Below are 17,618 nucleotides of genomic sequence, written 5' to 3'. Positions count from 1 at the left end.
AGCAAAATATACTGAAGGCCATGACCATCAAATTTTTGTGAAAATCACCAAAATCGCCGGCGGTGGCTGGCTTAACTTTTTAAAACTTAAACTGTCGTAAATCTTGATTAACCACTTTTTGAGCAAATAAAACAAAATTAAATCTCCAACTCAAACTATCACAAACCTAAATCTGATCTTGTTTTAATCCAACACACCATCTAGATTAACTCTAAAACAAAAAAAAGAAAACTAAAAAACCAAAAAAGAAGTAAAATAAAATTTTTTTTTATAGAAGTTATAGTAAATTCTTTTTTATATTTTATATGAAACATATATTTTCCAGAACATATTTTACTCTAAAACTGAAAAATCTAAGCCATAAGTCTAAACAAGTTATATTCTAAATTTGAGGTTGCTATCTCAAAAAATGAGCCTTCATTCAGTTTTTGTTTGGTACCACACATTTCCACTAGATGAAGTTTGTTTCCAGTGCGTTCATTTTTGGCCACGAACAGTACAAGTGTGACAATTTTTTTCAGAACCATTTAACCTTTTCAAATCACATCCATGATTTTCGTGTGGTCACATAGCAAGTGCCAACAACTTTACCATGTTCTGTACCATTCCGATGAAGTAAATAAAATAGAGAAAAAAAAAATACTTAAAATTTTCTTTCAAAAATTGCTGAACAGCACCAGAGGTTTCACAGATGTTTTGAATATTAGCAGTAAACAACTATGCTAATGTATCTCGACTGTAATAGTCATCTGAGATGTTCTCCAGAATTGCACATGACTGGGTTTGTTCTTTCGTAGCCATTTCGAGAGTTCATTTAGAAATAAAGTGTCTCATCTTGTGTTCCTGGCCTTCACCCTGGTTTCCTGTGTCCTCCTGAATGAGCTCCACGAGCAGACCCTGTAGCTGTTTTCTCACGGCCCGCATGCGCTTGGCGTCCCCCCCACCGTCGATCTCAGCGCACTCCTGCACGGCCCGCTGCAGCGCCACCTGCAGGGGGAGCCCCGCTTTAGCACCGAGCAGTGTGGGAGAAATCCAAGGCCTGAAGATCTTCTCACAGATCACCTGCGGAGAGACAGAAAGAGAGAAGCATGACAGCTATCGACCCCAAAGGGAAAAGCACGGGTATGGATGAGGAAAGCGCCATTAGCGCCATCCTGGTCTTGTTTCATCATCTCCGGAGCAATCATCAGCCATATTCGCTATGCGTACCATTTGAAAGCGATGGTCTCCTTGACCCAAAGGCCTGAATGTTACAAAGCCTTCATTGTTCTGAATGGCAGGCCATACAATGGGAAGGCAGAGGTCACCAAGGGTTGCGTTAAGTGATCGGGAACGGAGAGAAGGATCTGTCTCAGCCACCTGTGGCCCTGAGCTGGACTTGGTTTCATGCGACCAGCTCGTCTGTTAGCTTGTTCTCCTTAAGGGAGTTGGCACTGACAGCAGGTGTTGACTACGAACAAACCGCAATGAACAGATGAAAGACGTTGCGTGACTGTGGCAAAGTATCTAATGGAGAAATTAAACCTGCATATACTTGTAATGGTGGCGGCATTCAAAAAAATTGTTTTTATTGTCCTCTACTTGTAGTAACTTCATTGCAAATAATATTTAATGTAAAATATAAAATTATAAGTATGTATGATCTGTGGTTTCTATGGAAGTTTATTTACACCATGGAAAGAAACTATTAAAAAGGTCATTGCGACATAATTGCACAATTTATATAAACTTAGAATTCTGAAAAAATGATGAGAGGTAAAATTGTGAGATATCAGATGACAAGGAAAAAAGTATTGAGTTATAAAGTAGCAATGAAACCTGCATAACGGTGGCAGCATTCAGAAAAATAATTACACGTTACTCTTATGATCATCTGTTTCTAGTAATTTCATTGCAATTTATTTTCCTCTAACGTAGCACAGATCTGTTTTTATGGAAGCTTATTTCTGCCACATTTCTGTCTTTTATTTTGCAGTTTTGAGTTTATATCCCACTATTCTGACTTTTTTCTAAAAATCTGAATTGTGAGATATAAACTATAAACTTGCAGTTGTGAGTAAAAATATCAATGTCATAACTGTGGGATAAAAAGTTGCAATTAACTCGATGCAGTTTAACTTTCTGGTGACAATAAACTATAAAAATATTTTTATGATCATTTTCTGATCTGAGCCATTTGCATATCTGGTAGTAAATCAGATATTTTTGGGTTTTATATGACTGTTCATTTGTCGCTAAACTATCCCTTTTAACCCTCTGATGCTGCTTGCATGACTGTGATAAATGTACTTTTTTAATAGTGTTTTTATTGGTTGTTTTTTGTCATTTTAACTCGTAGTGTGTAGTAATTAGTGGCTTAAATTCACCTTACATGTTTTTTTTTTTTGTTGTTGTTGTTTTTTTAGCTTTTAAAAATTTTAATCTAAAGCTATAAAACTCAGGTGAACATTCCAGGTTAGGGTGTTTCACACATACGGGTCAGTTTAGAAACATCTAATATGTGCGGTTTAAATAAAAAAAAAAAAAAAAGTCTTGTGAACAACTCTCAGAAAATTAGCAAATTTTAATTGTTGGCTTGCAGTTTGAATTCAGCCTTATTTATTACACAAATATCATGTGCAAAATGTAGCTCGTCTCAGATGAGCTGCAGCCTGTTGCGGTTGACTGTAGCCACAACTGATGATGATCTGTCACTCGCCCGTAATCAGAGTTGCTTCCTTTGTTTGGCCCTGTTAACCCCCGTTGTGTTTAGGAGCAGAAATGACGGCGCTATCTGATTCCCTTCAGCGTTATCATGAACGATTAACATTCCGTGCATTTTTCTTGGCAACGTTTACCGCTGAAATATGATTGTCTCCTCCGGCTATTTTACTGGTATTCCTTTGTGACAGTTTTCCAAAACAAAGTCACTTTCCTTTCAGCACCTTACCACATATATCATTTCTAACCACATACTCCATAGAATTATTGAATGCTGAAATATAGAAGAATTGATGCAAATTATTAAAGAATTACAGTATACAATGGAATCAGAATAATGAATGCCTCACTCGCCTGAAGGTTACTGTTCTTGCGTTTTGGCCCACATCTGTTTTTAGTTTTGTCACACTTGGAAATGCAGTCGAAGAAGTTGCAGTCATTGTCACTGGTGCAGTTCTGCTCAAGTATGTCTCTCATTTTGGGCTCAAAAAAAGCCATGTCCACATCTATAGCCACCACCTGACCAGTGGAAAATAAAACAATTATCAGAAATGCAAAGTATAGTAAACCTAGAAATAGAAAATATATCATTATAGAATAAATATTTAATATTCTACATTATTTCTAGGACACTAATCAAATAAGTAATTTTTTGTCATATTTACAAACTCCTTTGAATATGTCAGATGTTTTTGCTTGCATTGTAAAACTAATAATCAAGATACTGTAAGCCATATCTTAAAACTGACATTATGCAATCATTTGCATATAAAAAAGGCTAAATAGACAATATTTCAATAGTTGTCTCAGACTGTTAGACATAAATAACACTATTAATTAAAAACAGATATTTAGAGATAGAAGATTCATTTCAGATGGATAGACCAACTGAATAAATGGAATAGGAATTACTTTGAAACAATTTTCATTCAGAAAATTTAACAAATAAGCAGCAAGAAGTACTGAATTAAACATGAAATTTTGATATAGTATTTTCTTGTAAAAACATATAGATCGGCAGACTAAATATTAATTTTTCATCGTGCTCATGAGATCTGAAAAAATATTTTAGTTTACTTTATAATTCTCTTGCTTGTAAACTGACATTGCTAAAATACTCGGCTCGTGTTTAAAGAACTCAATGTTGATGTAATATTTTAGCTATGATAACCTTACTATAATAATTACAGTAATTATTAAATATTATTAATAATAATTACAATCATAATTATCTTAATAACATGGAGTATTTGGACCCCAATAAGCCTCGGGCAGCAGCTCTATAAGGAAATCTTTAGGAAATGTAATTTCACACATCTTTCATGTAGTGTATTTCATCATTTTGCTAACAGTGAGACAAGGATGGAAAACTAATTATAACAATACTTGACTATAATAAATATTGCAGAATAATCTAATAACAATAAACTAATTATAACAATATTATTCCAATCATATACTGGAAAGACATACAGTGTACTCTTAATAGATAATAATGTTTTCATTAGATTTGAATCCTTGGATAATTAATTTAACCACAATCACATTGTAGTGAACAGTAAACTGCATGCTTTTATTTTCTCCTTAAGTGTCGCATCAGATCATACTTTCCTGTTTAAATGAAATTATTTGGCAGAACATTTGTACGGTTGGCCACTCCTGTCTGAGTCTATAATAACCAGCTGTTGAAGGTGTCCAAAAACTGAGAAATTATCAACTTGAACTGCCATGATGTCTATAACAATTGTCCCAAATTGTGCCAAAAATGTTGGCCAAAAAAAACACAATTTAAGGCCTTAAAAACTCATAAATTGCATTGCAAAAAATGGATCTTCCACATTATTTTTGTTTTGTCTTCAAATACAAATATCTAAACATACTTAAGTCATGTTTTCTAGAGAAAATTCATCACAATTAAGTGAGTTTATACTTAAAACAAGAACAGATATCTAAGTGGGGTTTGAAAACATTTGAATTAAGTAGGTTTTTTGAGCCAATTGACAGGTGTTTGTTCTTAGTTTATTGATAAACTTGCTTAATTTAGATCAATTTATCCTGTGTCATTTTGTTTCTCAAGTAAATGTAAAAGAATGTTTAGACATTTGCACTGGAAAACATTAAAAAGTAATGGATATTTTTTGAAAGTCATATTTTCATACTTTTAAATGTAAATATATCCACTCTTTTTATTCCCTCTCTTTTTCTTAAAAACTTCTTAATTAAAAACTCTTAATTTTTTCACCCACAATTTAAGGCCAGAAATTCTTAAATGTATAGTCATGGCATTAAATGTTGCAATATGTTTCTCAAGATTTAAGAATCTTTATACCTTTTCACTGGAAAACATCTCTTTTTATTGCAGTGTGATCAGAAAGTGCAGTGAAAGCGTTTTCTATTCTAATGGCTTGGTGCAGAGCTATTCAAGCCATAAATTACTTATTTATTAAACAAATTAAAAAGTAATGGAGATCTTTTGGAAGTTATATTTTCCCCTTTTTTAAAAAACAACTCATGTTATGCTCTCTAGACATTTACATTTAGAGAGAATATTTACATATTGAATTCTATGTATTCTCCTATCCATTCTATTTATTCTTAAAATTTTCTTTACTTGGTTTTAAAAAGGTATTTAAGTCTAAAATTTACCTTCATAAACCCTGCTGTTAAGTGTTTACTCACCGTCAGGTCCTTCCTGATAGCAAAGTTCTCTGGTTTGATATCACAGAGGTGTAAGCTGTGGGAAAAGTCGTTCTCGAAATGCTCCACCATCTCTAGAAAGCTCAGAGCCACTCGGGGCACCATATCTCTTGCGGTCATCGTCTTCTCCTGTCCGCTCCAGGGGCTCGGCGAGGGGCTCAGCGTCAGCTCCTCCAGCGAGAATATGTGCTGGTCCCACGCGTGTCCGGCCACCAAGTACTCCACTGCGTAAAAGTGACCGCAGGAGCCCAGGATCTTGGCCACGTGGTGGGTTAAATCCTGCAGGACCCTGAGGAAGGTGTACTCCTCCTGCTGAAGGAGAGCCCAGAGCGAGGCCAGCTCCGCTCGCGAGTACGTCCGCTCGTTCTCCTTCAGCTTTTGGCCCCACAACCGGGGCAACGTCAAGTTAGCTCCCGTCTCCAAGCCCAGAGAGTTCTTGATCTCCAGCGTGGCGTAGAAGACGACATCCAGCGGCGAGAGCTCCTCCTCGCCTCCCGTTCCTCCCGCTGCATCCTGGTACTCCAGCAGAGCTAAAGCCTCATAGGAGGAGAAGTTCTCCAGCTTTGACTTGAGAACGATAGGCACCCCACGCCAGCTGGCGGCCATGACCTTCTTGCCATTCTCGTAATAGAGGCAGCGTTTGTATTCCACACGACCGGCCACGCAGAGGTCCTCGCAGAGGTCACCGGTCAGAACTCCCTGCTGATACTCAGCACACTGAAACAGACACAGAACAGTCAGTTCTCACATTAGAAGCCATATCTACACTGTGATTGTGGTTTGGCTTCTATCAGCAGATTTAGACACCAAATATGTGACCCTGGACCACAAAACCACTGACTTTGTTTCTCACAATTGTGAGTTTACAGTCAAACCAAAAATTATTCAGACACCAGATATAATTTTTTATATTTTTTTTACTAGTGGGTTCAGGACACTACATTTCATTTATGTAAGTGAGAATAGCAAAATAAAGTAAACTGTGACATACAGTATTATACCCAAAAATTGTTCATACAATGGACTAACTGGTAAAATTGGTAAAAATTTGGGACCCAAAATTATTCAGACACTTTGACCTGACCATGTTTTGCATAAGTGTTTTTTCTTTAATTGCTAATGCGACCTTTTTACACCACAGACTGAACAAAATGAAGCATTGCTTGGAAACTGGTTGAGCTAAACTGGTGTTATCTAATTGTGTACTTTTCAACCCAATTCATTACATACCTTTCTATCAGAGTTATCTGACATTATCAAGATGAATTTGTTATGACAGTTTAACTTGAGTTCTTGTTATATTTTATTACTGTTTTCTAAACTATAGTAATTAAACTGTGATAATGTGAGAAATGTTGAAGGTGTCTGAATAAATTTTGGTTTGACTGTATATCTCGCAAGTCTGACTCTGTTTCTTGCAATTATGAGTTTGTATCTCATTATTCTGACATTATTTCTCACAATTAGGAGTTTATATCTCACAATTCTGAATATATTTCTTGGAATTTCTGAGTTTATATTGCAATTTGTCCATAGCTTTCAATTTTGATAAAAAAAAAAAAATGTTTCTTGAGCAGCAAATCATCATATTAGAATGATTTCTGAAGATCATGTGACACTGAAGACTGGAGTAATGATGCTGAAAATACAGCTGCACATCACAGGAATACATTACATTTGACAATATGTATTAAAGCAGAAAACATTTATTATAAATTAATGGACTATGATCAGTAACCAAACTAAATTAAATTATAAACAAAAAAAATATAAAATAAATATATAAAAACTTTAACTCAGAATAAGTATGTTTTGTTTTATATATTTTAATAATTTAATATGTATATATAAAAACTTTATAACTTTATATAATTTAATATGTATATATAAAAACTTTATAACTTTATATTTTACCATTATTTATATTCCTAGGAAGTCAAGTACAAATTTGGATAGTCTCGGTATGATGTGTGTCATGTCAAACTAATTTCCATAGCGTTAAAGCTGTTTTATTCAACACAGGTATCTTAATTCCATCTCATATCACACTTATTAAATATGTGCCTATGTTGAGATACGGCACCAATGCCACCTGTCAGCATATTTTACTGCCATGCATGAAATTCACATATTTAATCTTTGCAAAACAGTCTAATAATCATTTTTATGCATGGTGTTAGAACCGATCTGCTTTTGCTCTTGCATTTTTCCTCTTGACCCTCTCGTGAAAAATGAGGTAATTACTGGTTGTTGCTGCAGTCTGCACATATATATGTCAGTTCAGGGGCTCCGGGGCTTCGGATGATTTGTGTCCCACAGAGATTACACTGCAAATCGTCCTCTGTCACCTTCCAAAGTAAACAGCTGTTATCCACACTCAGTCCGGCTCTGGTCCAGCTCCTACAGTATCTGCATTGGCTTTACTGTAGCATGTTAGCGATATGTTTTTCTTATCATTATCAATCATAATGGTTTGGTGGATGATCTCCCGTCCCTTGCTTGTCCCCCTACATAAAATATGTCCTCTGTGTAAAAAAGGCCTGCTAAAGCTCTTTACTGTTGTGTCATAAAACTGAACCTCACACATTTGTATGATTAAAAATGGCAGTGATAATACTACATTTTTACATTCTCTGAAGACTTCTGTGCCAACATCATGTGGATGTGCAAATTGTCTCAGGTCATAAAGTCTTTTTTTATTTGTGTTTCTTCGGAAATCTTAAGTTTGAACAGATAGAAAAGTAAAAGCATTGTGGGATTAAAATTGAACCAGATGGTGAAGGAATCAAAAAGTTTATAAATGTCCTTTCTTACAAAAATAAGAGTGGCAATGATGTCTATAAAAACATTTACCAATTCTACCAAAAATGCTGGAGTTTATTGGTAATTTCAATGAAACTGTAGCTGTGTTAAAGCAATTGTTCATCAAAAAATGAAAATTTGCTGACAATGTACTCGTTCTCAAGCCATCCAAGATGTGGATGAGTTTGTTTCTTCATCAGATTTGGAGAAATGTAGCATTGCATCAGTGTCTCAGCAATGGATGCTCTGCAGTGAATGGGTGCCGTCAGAATGAGAGTCCAAACAGCTGATAAAAACATCACAATAATCCACAAGTCATTTACACCACTCCAGTCCATCAATTAATGTAGTATAAAGCCAAAAGCTGTGTGTTTATGACAAACAAATCCATCATTAAGATGTTTTTAACTTAAAACCATCACTTCTGGCTAAAATATGAGACTATAATCCATAATAACGCTTCATCCAGTGAGAAAGTACATCTCCTGTTGTCTCTCACATAAAAATCCACCCACATGTTTATTTAGAGCTGTTTTGGCTTGTAAACAGTGTTTGATCTGTGCAGATTTCTCTCCTGATTCAGACAAGCACACTATTCACTGGGGGAAGCGTTGATAGTACAGGACTTGTATTTTTACCTGGAAGCAAAGGTATGAAGTTAAAAACGTCTTAATGATGAATATGTTTCTCACAAACAGCTTTTGGCATCATAATATATTCTGACGGCACCCATTCACTGCAGAGGATCCATTGCTGAGCAAGTGATGCAATGCTACATTTCAATATTGGTACAATATTGGTAAACTATTCCTTTAAGAGTGTATTAAATTCACATCATGTTTACTTTTTTAAGTAAAGTTAGCATTTTCCTGATTCTGATTGTGCTTTGAAAGCAATCTTAGACCATGCTGGAGACAATTAGATTACTGTACACTTTTCTCTCCAGCATGTGAGCGTGTTTCTTCTGCACCAGTGGACACGTACAAGTAATAATAATAATAATAATAATAGCCTGCACCAGTAATTACCTGAATTACTCCCAGTTGGTCGCTTTACCATGACAACACTCCGAACAAAGCACTTGAATCTCAGAGGTCTGTTATCAGCTCGACTGAGTCTAAACATAGAACGAGCTTCGTCCCTACAGACCCTCTCACAGTGTTTATGTGGGCCAAACGCACACGCTGTGTGTTTTAATTCTTCAGATGGGACAACAGCTCTCGTTTGCATGTAAACTTTCCCACTCTGACGCCCAAATGCAATGTATGTTTGTGTGTCAGTATAGAAAGCACACTCACTATATTTAGATTTGAACTGAATGTGTATAGGCAGAGAAAACAGAGTCTCGGAGAAACTGGCTCGTATGTTGTTAATCACGGCTGTGTTTGTAATCTAATGCTTAGGATGACAGAAACTTTTTTTTTTTTTCATTTGGTACAAGAAAGAAGATTAAGTACTGGATTTGACAGTTCTCAGAGCTTTGGCAATGTTGTCTCAAAGTTATGAACAAATGTGTTCCAGTAACGATTAGTTAGGAATGTTAGTTTAAACTTATCTGGTCTTAAATGATGTTCTCAAAACATTAGCACAAAAATGTTATTTATACATCATTCCTGGGGTGTTTTTCTTCTAATATGGTTCAGCTGGATGCTCATCTAACGCTTTTTTATGTTACTACTCATTTCAGAATGTTCAGGGAACATTCAAAAGTAACATTCGCTATAATGTTTGCAAAACTCTAAAATAGAATGTTCCAGCATTTTTGTAACAAAGAATGATGAAAAAAATAAAGCATGTTAAGAGAACATTTAGAAATAATCTTTTCACAACCTAATGGGAAAATTAGCAGAACATTCTGATAACACACTTTTGGTTCATTTGTCTGATGCTTTTACTCTGAATATTTTAAATTAACTATAGTAATTTATTTATTTATGTATGTATTTGTTTATTTATTAATTTATTTATATTTTTTTTGGTTGCATTGACTAAATACACATCACATTCTTAACATAATTATTATTTATTTATTTATTTTTCATGGAAAAATCTATAACCATTGAATATTTCTGGCTTAACAACATGTATACACATTGTGGAATTTTTATTTTCAGTCAGGACTGTGAAAATATGCATCCTCTATCCAGTCAGGCTGTTGATAGTTATATATTTAGCACTGTTTGCATCAAGCATCACTAATCCTAGCTTATGATAGAGCATTAAACCCTGGTAATAACTCATTCTGCACAGTTTGTGCTATGCTATAGACATGAGTCATTGTTGAGGAGATGTGTGCTGTTACTAAGATGTGTGCACTTACTTTTTTCACCTGGTGGAAAAACTGAAAACACACACACTGAAGGAGGCACCATACTGAGACATATATAGGGAGCAGAAAACTAAAAGGCTCCTGTGAGTCGCGCCAGAAAGCAAGCACAACTCCAGTGCTGAGTGAGAACATGAAATAAGAGGGAAACAATATTTTCTTTATGCTTCTGAGCATGTAAGGTAATGATTAAACATTAGGCCCCAGAGAACAGCAGTCTATTTCTGTTGCCCACAGGCTGTATCGCCATCTGGCCTGAGCGCTGGCCAGTCCCAGCATGCCAAGAATGTCTGCATAGGCTGCTCTGGGTCACTCCATCATTTTCACTTTACAAGAAACTCACTAAAACTGGGATACAAAATGAGAAAAGGGCCTATTGTCCGCCAGTATACTCTTATATGCCAAGAAACACATACAGCGGCCCCTAAAAGCCCCATTTAAAAACATTCCATTTTATTATACACAAAATATTAAATCAGCTGGCATCTGCAAACAAGTGAATGCTCAAATAATGATTTTTTTTCTGAGCCGTTTTTAATTAGTTGGTGTTTTAGAGGGGTTTTGTTTTTTTAGTGAATGTATGAAATCAGGGTTTTACATTACATATACTACCATTCAAAAGTTTGGGGTCAGATATAATTTTAAAATGTTTTAATACTTCTATTCAGCAAGGATGCATTAAATCGATGTGACCGACCACCAAATGCTGCTCTTTTGAACTCATCAAGGAATCCTGAACATAATGCATCACAGTTTTTACCAAATTATGAAGCAGAATGACTGTTTTCAACGTTGATAATAATCAGAAATGTTTCTTGAGCAGCAAATCAGCATATTAGAATGATTTCTGAAGATCATGTGACACTGAAGACTGGAGTAATGATGCTGAAAATACAGCTGCGCATCACAGAAATAAATTACATTTTACAAGATATTCAAATAAAAACAGGTATTTTGAACTGGAATAGTATTTCACAATATTACTGTACTTCTGATCAAATAAATGCAGCCTTGGTGAGCAGAAGACACTTTTTGGCCCTTATATACAGCTGTATATTACAGAATGACTATTTGTTCTCTCCAACACTACGGTTTCTTATCTTGAAACTATCAAAATTACACATCCGAAGCATTAATCCTACTACCAAACAATGATCTGTGCATGAAAGTCCATCAAGTCAGTGGACCATGTCTACCAACCGAATGGAAGACCATCTGTGCTTAACCTTCACATTAGAGTATAAACAAAGCATGAAACTGTATCGAGAGCCTGCAGAGAGCACCGCTAAAAGAACAGTTAGGTTCATTTCATGAACTCATGCCAACAGTTCTATTACACACAGGCCTGGTTGCACAGGTGACAGATGGTACCGCTGATTAAAAAAGGTCTCGTGTAGTTCAAAGCTTCTCAGCCACACGCTGCCAGAAACCATAAACAGTTTATTGTGTGAACGTGCACCACTCGCCGCTGTTTATTACAACGCTGAAGCCCTTAGAAATGCTAAGTGTTTGGCAGATTATCAGACTGTTTTTACAATTCATAAACTGAGAAATAGGCTTTTGTGTTTTGGAGAGGAACTGTAACAAATAAGGCATGAATGATGGGTAAGTGGCGTTATCATAACTAAAACCTCATAACTAAAATGGTTTTGGTCTCCAATAAAGCGCTAAATTATTAATTCACCTATCAATCATCACTCTCGTTGCAAATAAACATGACTATTTCTGTTTTATGTACCGTAAGTGTTTAAAACAAGGTGTGTGGTCATAAGAGGAAACGAGCTGATAACTTATGGTTGGATTTGATTCGGCAGCATTTCCAAATAAACATCTGATGTGAATTATGAGAACCATCTCTGCACTTTTGAACTGCGCTAATAAGATAATTCAGTGGAAAATTAGACACAGAGTACGGCATAAACAAATCAAAACTCGAAAGCTTGTATTATTCTCATTTGGAAGCCGCTCTGGATAAAAGCATCTGCTAAATGAATGAATGTAAACAACATTTTGGCATCCTACAGCTAACAGCTCTATCCTCTTTGTAAAATAATGGATGATATAGAACTACACTCTTAAAAATAAAGGTGCTTAAAAGGTTCTTAACAGTGATGCCATAGAAGAAGAATTTTTGGTTCCACAAAGAACCGTTCAGTCAAAGATTCATTAAATAACTATCTCTTTCTTAGCTTTTTATAATCTGAAGAATAAAACCTATAATAATAAAGATTACAAGAGCACACAACAAAACTTCAGATGTTAAAGGTTCTTTATGAAACCATTCAGACAAAAATAGGTTCTTATATGGCATCGTGAAGCACCTTTATTTTTAAGAGTGTAATGTGAGAGGAGTTCCAAAAATTCCAAAAATAAAATGTTTATCATCTTATATTTCATAGAGTGATAAAAGTCCAAATCTACAAATGCAGCAGAAAAGAACAGTTTTTTTTAATTTTCAAAATAATCACAAAGAAATGACAAGCTACACAATGAATGAAACATGAAAATTTAGAAAGGAAGAAAAAACTTTAAAAAAAAATTATTGTAAAAAGTACTAAGATGAAATAGTGTAGCGCCAAACATGCGTCCGGGGGGGAAACATAAACATGTCTTCAGGTGTGTATATGCGGATCTTCATTTTTCATTTTCGGACTTGTTAAAATAGACCAATGAAATTTGTTTTATTTACATTCTCAAAAAATTAAAGAAAAAAACAAAAAAAACATTGTACCTTTTGACTGTGCAGATACTAAGAGGTTAAAAAAATGTTTTAGCAAAGAGCAGGTTCTTCAGCTAGTTAAAGAAAATAACAACAAAACTCTGTGTGGAATTAACTCGTTGTAGAGCCTTGAACTGTGATTCCTGAGCCAAAATATTCGCGCTGAACATCCCTGAGAATTTAAAAATGACTACGACCCAACAATTACAGCAGCCAGTCTGTTACTCTCACTTCATCCTCATTGCCAAAGTGACATGCACCTCATAGTTACTATCTCCACCCAGTCATCATTTGCACAATAATGGCACACAGCAGCATTCCATCGGCTCGCAGCTGTTGAATTCAATACAATATTTATCTCAGCCTGCCCAAATATTAAGAATAAGATGACTTTTTGTGTCATGATCTTATTACAGGAGCAAAGATTTCACTTTCATGACAGCTCAAATGATTGCATCAGTCAACGTTACTTCAAAAGCATGATTTAAAATGAACTAGTCTGACACATTTATTAACTTTGATGTATAAAACTATATATATATATATATATTTATACTACACAGAAAGTTTGATGTAGGATTTACTTTGAAATGAAATTTTGTAGAAAAACAGGAATATTTTCTTACTCCAATAATCCATTTTATTCAGCTTTGAAAAATAATTGTTATATTATGTATATATGTTCTTTACTATTTGACATTTTAGTGCTAATAATATTGATTATTATTATATATAGATCGTTTTTTGTCCAATTAACAATATTTCTTCAGTACTTTAACTGCATTCTGATAATTCAATAATAAGTCAATAAAATCGCTGAATCTGCTCATGCCAACACACTTTCCCACTCATTGACACCAGTAACCATCTTCCAATCCACGTGTGAAGGCCAGCAGGATTTTGCGGATCCCAGTGTGGCAGCAAACAGAATGTTCTTTCAGCGCTCACTTGACATCACATAATCCAGTGGCTCTAAAAGAGCTTTAGGTTTCCCCCGAGGAACAAAGCTTAAGTCTTTAATGGAGGCGCGTTACTGCTGCTACCCATGATTCAATGCTTGACGGAGTAATCCTGCGAAATGCTTTTGTGTCATTTGGTGGAAAATTGATCAAAGTGCCCTGAGGTATCGCTACAGCTGCGACAGGACAGCTGATTCACGGATTGTATTGAATTGATCTATTGATCTGTTGTAAAAGTACTGAAGGTTAAGTTTAAGCAAACCTGTGTTTTTTCACGCACTGGACGGTTTTGAGATTTATTTTGCTTCTAGTGTGAAGAATAGTCAAGAGAAAGCATCCAGAATACAAATTCAATACATTGTATCTATTTGCATCCGAAGTTTTCAATTATAATGCATATCTTTAAAGCCTGTAAGTTTACTTTGAAAGCGTTTGCATACAACTACCTGAACGGTTAATTCCTATTAATATTCAAAAGGATTTTACAAAGAATTTATATTTCATTCGTGTTTTTTTAGTACAGTTGAGATTCTATTGTAGTTTGAATAAGCTTTTATTTTATATTTTCTGTTTTATATTTTATACATTCTATTATTTTATTATTTCTATGTTATATTGACATTTTAGTTATTTTGTTGAGTGTTTGTCATTTCAAGTAGTTTTGGTTTTTTTATGCATGTATATAGTTTTTTTTATTATTATTTCAGTCTTAGTTTTAGTTATTTTAGTACGTAAAGTTAAACTAATAAAAATAATAGATTTTTTTTTTTTCAGTTAATGTTTATTTCAAGTAATGAAAACTACTTGACAGACACCTGTGGTGTTCTCTCTTAAGTTTAGGCAACATTTCACACTAAACAAATGCAAATATCTCTTTTCAACTTCACACCCATAAACTTTATACACATACATAAAGTACATATCCATAAATAAAATACTTATGCTAAAATACTGATTGAGCGAAGACAAACGAGTTAGCCTTACCACCCTCTGCAGGATCTCTTTGCTCTTGTCTTCAGTGCAGAAGTCAGAGAGCATGTTCCTGTGCACGAACACCAGGCCGTTGAGGAAGAGCCATGAGGCCAACCACAGCAGGACGACCAGCAGAGCGCTCCTCCGGCACACCTTCACCCCCAGACACCTGAGGGCCCCGCGCAGGGACCGCCGCATCTGTCGGGACCCCCTTCGGCAGGAGCCCTCTGCTTTCGACTCAAGGATGAGGGAGTCTGTGGCATCTGTGGTGCTGTGGAGGATGTGCACCTCGCTGCTCTCCGCCGCTGCACTGCCTCCTGTTACACGGAGCAGATATCACTCTCTCTCTCTCTCGGCTTCCTCTCCGCCTTCCTGCGTTTGTTTTGTGAATGAGCGAGGCGACGCTGGAGTGTGAAGAACGCCTCAGAGTCGAGGCCGGACTCGCTCTGCCTCATTCACTCACTCTTTCTCTAGGCTCCAATGTGTTTTCACTCTCTCTCTGGCTCTCTCTCTATTCCCTCGCTCTCTCTCTTCATACAACACTCCACCTTTTTTCCCTCTGCCTCCCGCCCCCTTCTTGAGTGCTTTCCTCCTTTGGGTCGCCTTCTTCTCTGTTTCCAAGGCAGCCGGGCCTTTCCTGACGACGCACAGTGCCAGATCCGTCTCTTGTGCCGGACGCAGACCCTCAGATTACTTCACTTGAAATCTATTTGCATTCTAAGCACTGCAAACAAAACAAGAGGCCGGCGTGTAGCAGTATTCCTGGTTCTCTGATTAGGGACGGATTCTCCCACGGTGATAATGCTCATATCTTTGATTTGCTCGAGGGCTGAGCTTGCAGTTCTGTGGGAATCTCAGCGGTCGTTTTTTCCTTCGATTGTGAGAGTCTGCAGGAACAGAATCCCTAATCACTCGCCTCATGAAAGAAAGTGCTTTGTGGCCAAGAGTGAGAATCGTTCATGTGTTTTATGTGTGTTTCTATAAACCTCGACGAGTGTCTTGGGTTACTTTAATTGCCAATTAGATAGCATTGTGCACTCTGTGAGCTATCAGCAAATCACAGACACTCTTGAGATCTCCTGCGCTCTCTCATAGTCCTTATTGTTTGCACGTGGAGTTGTATTGGTTTTCACCCTGAGGGTCTTGCTTAAGGGCTCTTGAGGTCATTTGGAAATACAATAGTGAAGTTGTTAAAAGACTGTTCAAATGATTTTTATTGTTTCTAAAATGCCCATCAAGGCTGCATTTATTTAATCAGGAAAAAGAGTAATATTGTGAAACATTATTACAATTTAAAGTAACTAATTTGAAAATATTGTAATTTATTTCTGTGATGCGCAGCTGTATTTCCAGCATCATTACTCCAGTTTTCAGTGTCACATGATCTTCAGAAATAATTCATTATGCTGATTTCCTGCTCAAGAAACATTAATGATGAAAACAGTTGAAAACCATGATTTTTATATTTTAGATTTTTGAGGGCTAGAAAGTTTGAAATAACGGCATTAATTTACTTTGATTTAATTCAATGCATCCTTGCTGAATAAAAGCATTTATTTATATAGCATTGTATGTAAAGTGATAATTATAGCTCGGAGAAATATATAAACAACACAATTTTGGAGTTCACAGATAAAGCAAACTGACTTTTTACTCAAAGAAAGTATAATCCTGCCATCTTGTGGTATTATGACCCTATTACAGTTACTTCAATATAAAACACAAGGATGTTATTTATGAATTTTAGGGGGAAATCCTAACCCTAAGTATTAAAAATATTAGAAATATATTCTTACCCTCCTCAGTGACGGACCCTTTTCACATTTCTGGGTTTTCAGAAGAGAATGTTGTCAACTTCTATAGCAGTAAACGGGAGACTACGTCAAATAAACATTTTTTTGTGTGTGTTCTCAGTACAGACTGTCATTTAATGAAAGAGACATTAACTTAGCTCTTATGAAATAACCTGGATGTACCTCCATTGTTCCATCTGGATATCTGCTCATAGATGCCCTGTAGAAACTTACGTCTGGAAGCTGATGAGTGACTGATGAAATGATTGCAGTAAACAGACAGCTACTGTACATGGGCATGTTCTTCTTCCTGCTAGAGTCTGACTGGTTTTGCCAGCTGAGCACAAGCTTACTGTATGAAGAATGGTTCTGATCTTTCTGATCACACGTCTTAGTTTCCTCGAAAAGCCACATACACGGATATCGGCTTTCTTGTGTGAGAACATGATTAACATGCACAACGTGTTCTACATTCCTGCTGTATTTCTTTTCCTGCTATGGAAGTCAATGGGAACCACCAACTGTTTGATTACCAGCAATCTTCAAAATATCTTCTTTTATGTTCAACATAAGAAAGCAGCTCATACAGGTTTGGAACGACATGAGGGTGAGTAAATGATGACACAATTTTCATTTTTGGGTGAACTATC

The 17,618-nt window shown here is 35.9% G+C and overlaps 1 protein-coding gene across 1 annotated transcript; it reads right to left on the bottom strand.

Annotated features, from left to right (window-relative positions):
• Positions 1–649: 649 nt before the first annotated feature.
• LOC122134013 (divergent protein kinase domain 1C-like) lies at positions 650–15,990 on the bottom strand. The gene is made up of 4 exons (XM_042751878.1): positions 15,188–15,990; positions 5,380–6,114; positions 3,055–3,219; positions 650–1,062 (listed from the first exon to the last, which is right to left on the bottom strand). Exons 1-4 carry the CDS (start codon positions 15,371–15,373, stop codon positions 811–813), a joined length of 1,338 nt encoding a protein of 445 aa, XP_042607812.1. The 5' UTR covers positions 15,374–15,990; the 3' UTR covers positions 650–810.
• Positions 15,991–17,618: the final 1,628 nt, after the last annotated feature.

The sequence above is a fragment of the Cyprinus carpio genome, chromosome B24 (assembly GCF_018340385.1).
Source record: "Cyprinus carpio isolate SPL01 chromosome B24, ASM1834038v1, whole genome shotgun sequence".
In the NCBI taxonomy this organism is placed as follows: Eukaryota; Metazoa; Chordata; class Actinopteri; order Cypriniformes; family Cyprinidae; genus Cyprinus; species Cyprinus carpio.
This window is presented reverse-complemented; position numbering and strand designations above follow the sequence as displayed.

Excerpts from the sequence above, each read along its gene's own strand:
- LOC122134013 (XM_042751878.1), bottom strand. The coding sequence starts at position 15,373 with ATGCGGCGGTCCCTGCGCGGGGCCCTCAGGTGTCTGGGGGTGAAGGTG. Across the intron at positions 3,220-5,379 it reads CTATCAGGAAGGACCTGACG|GTGGTGGCTATAGATGTGGA; the intron begins GTGAGTAAACAC and ends TCCACTGGTCAG. Across the intron at positions 1,063-3,054 it reads GCAAGAACAGTAACCTTCAG|GTGATCTGTGAGAAGATCTT; the intron begins GCGAGTGAGGCA and ends GTCTCTCCGCAG.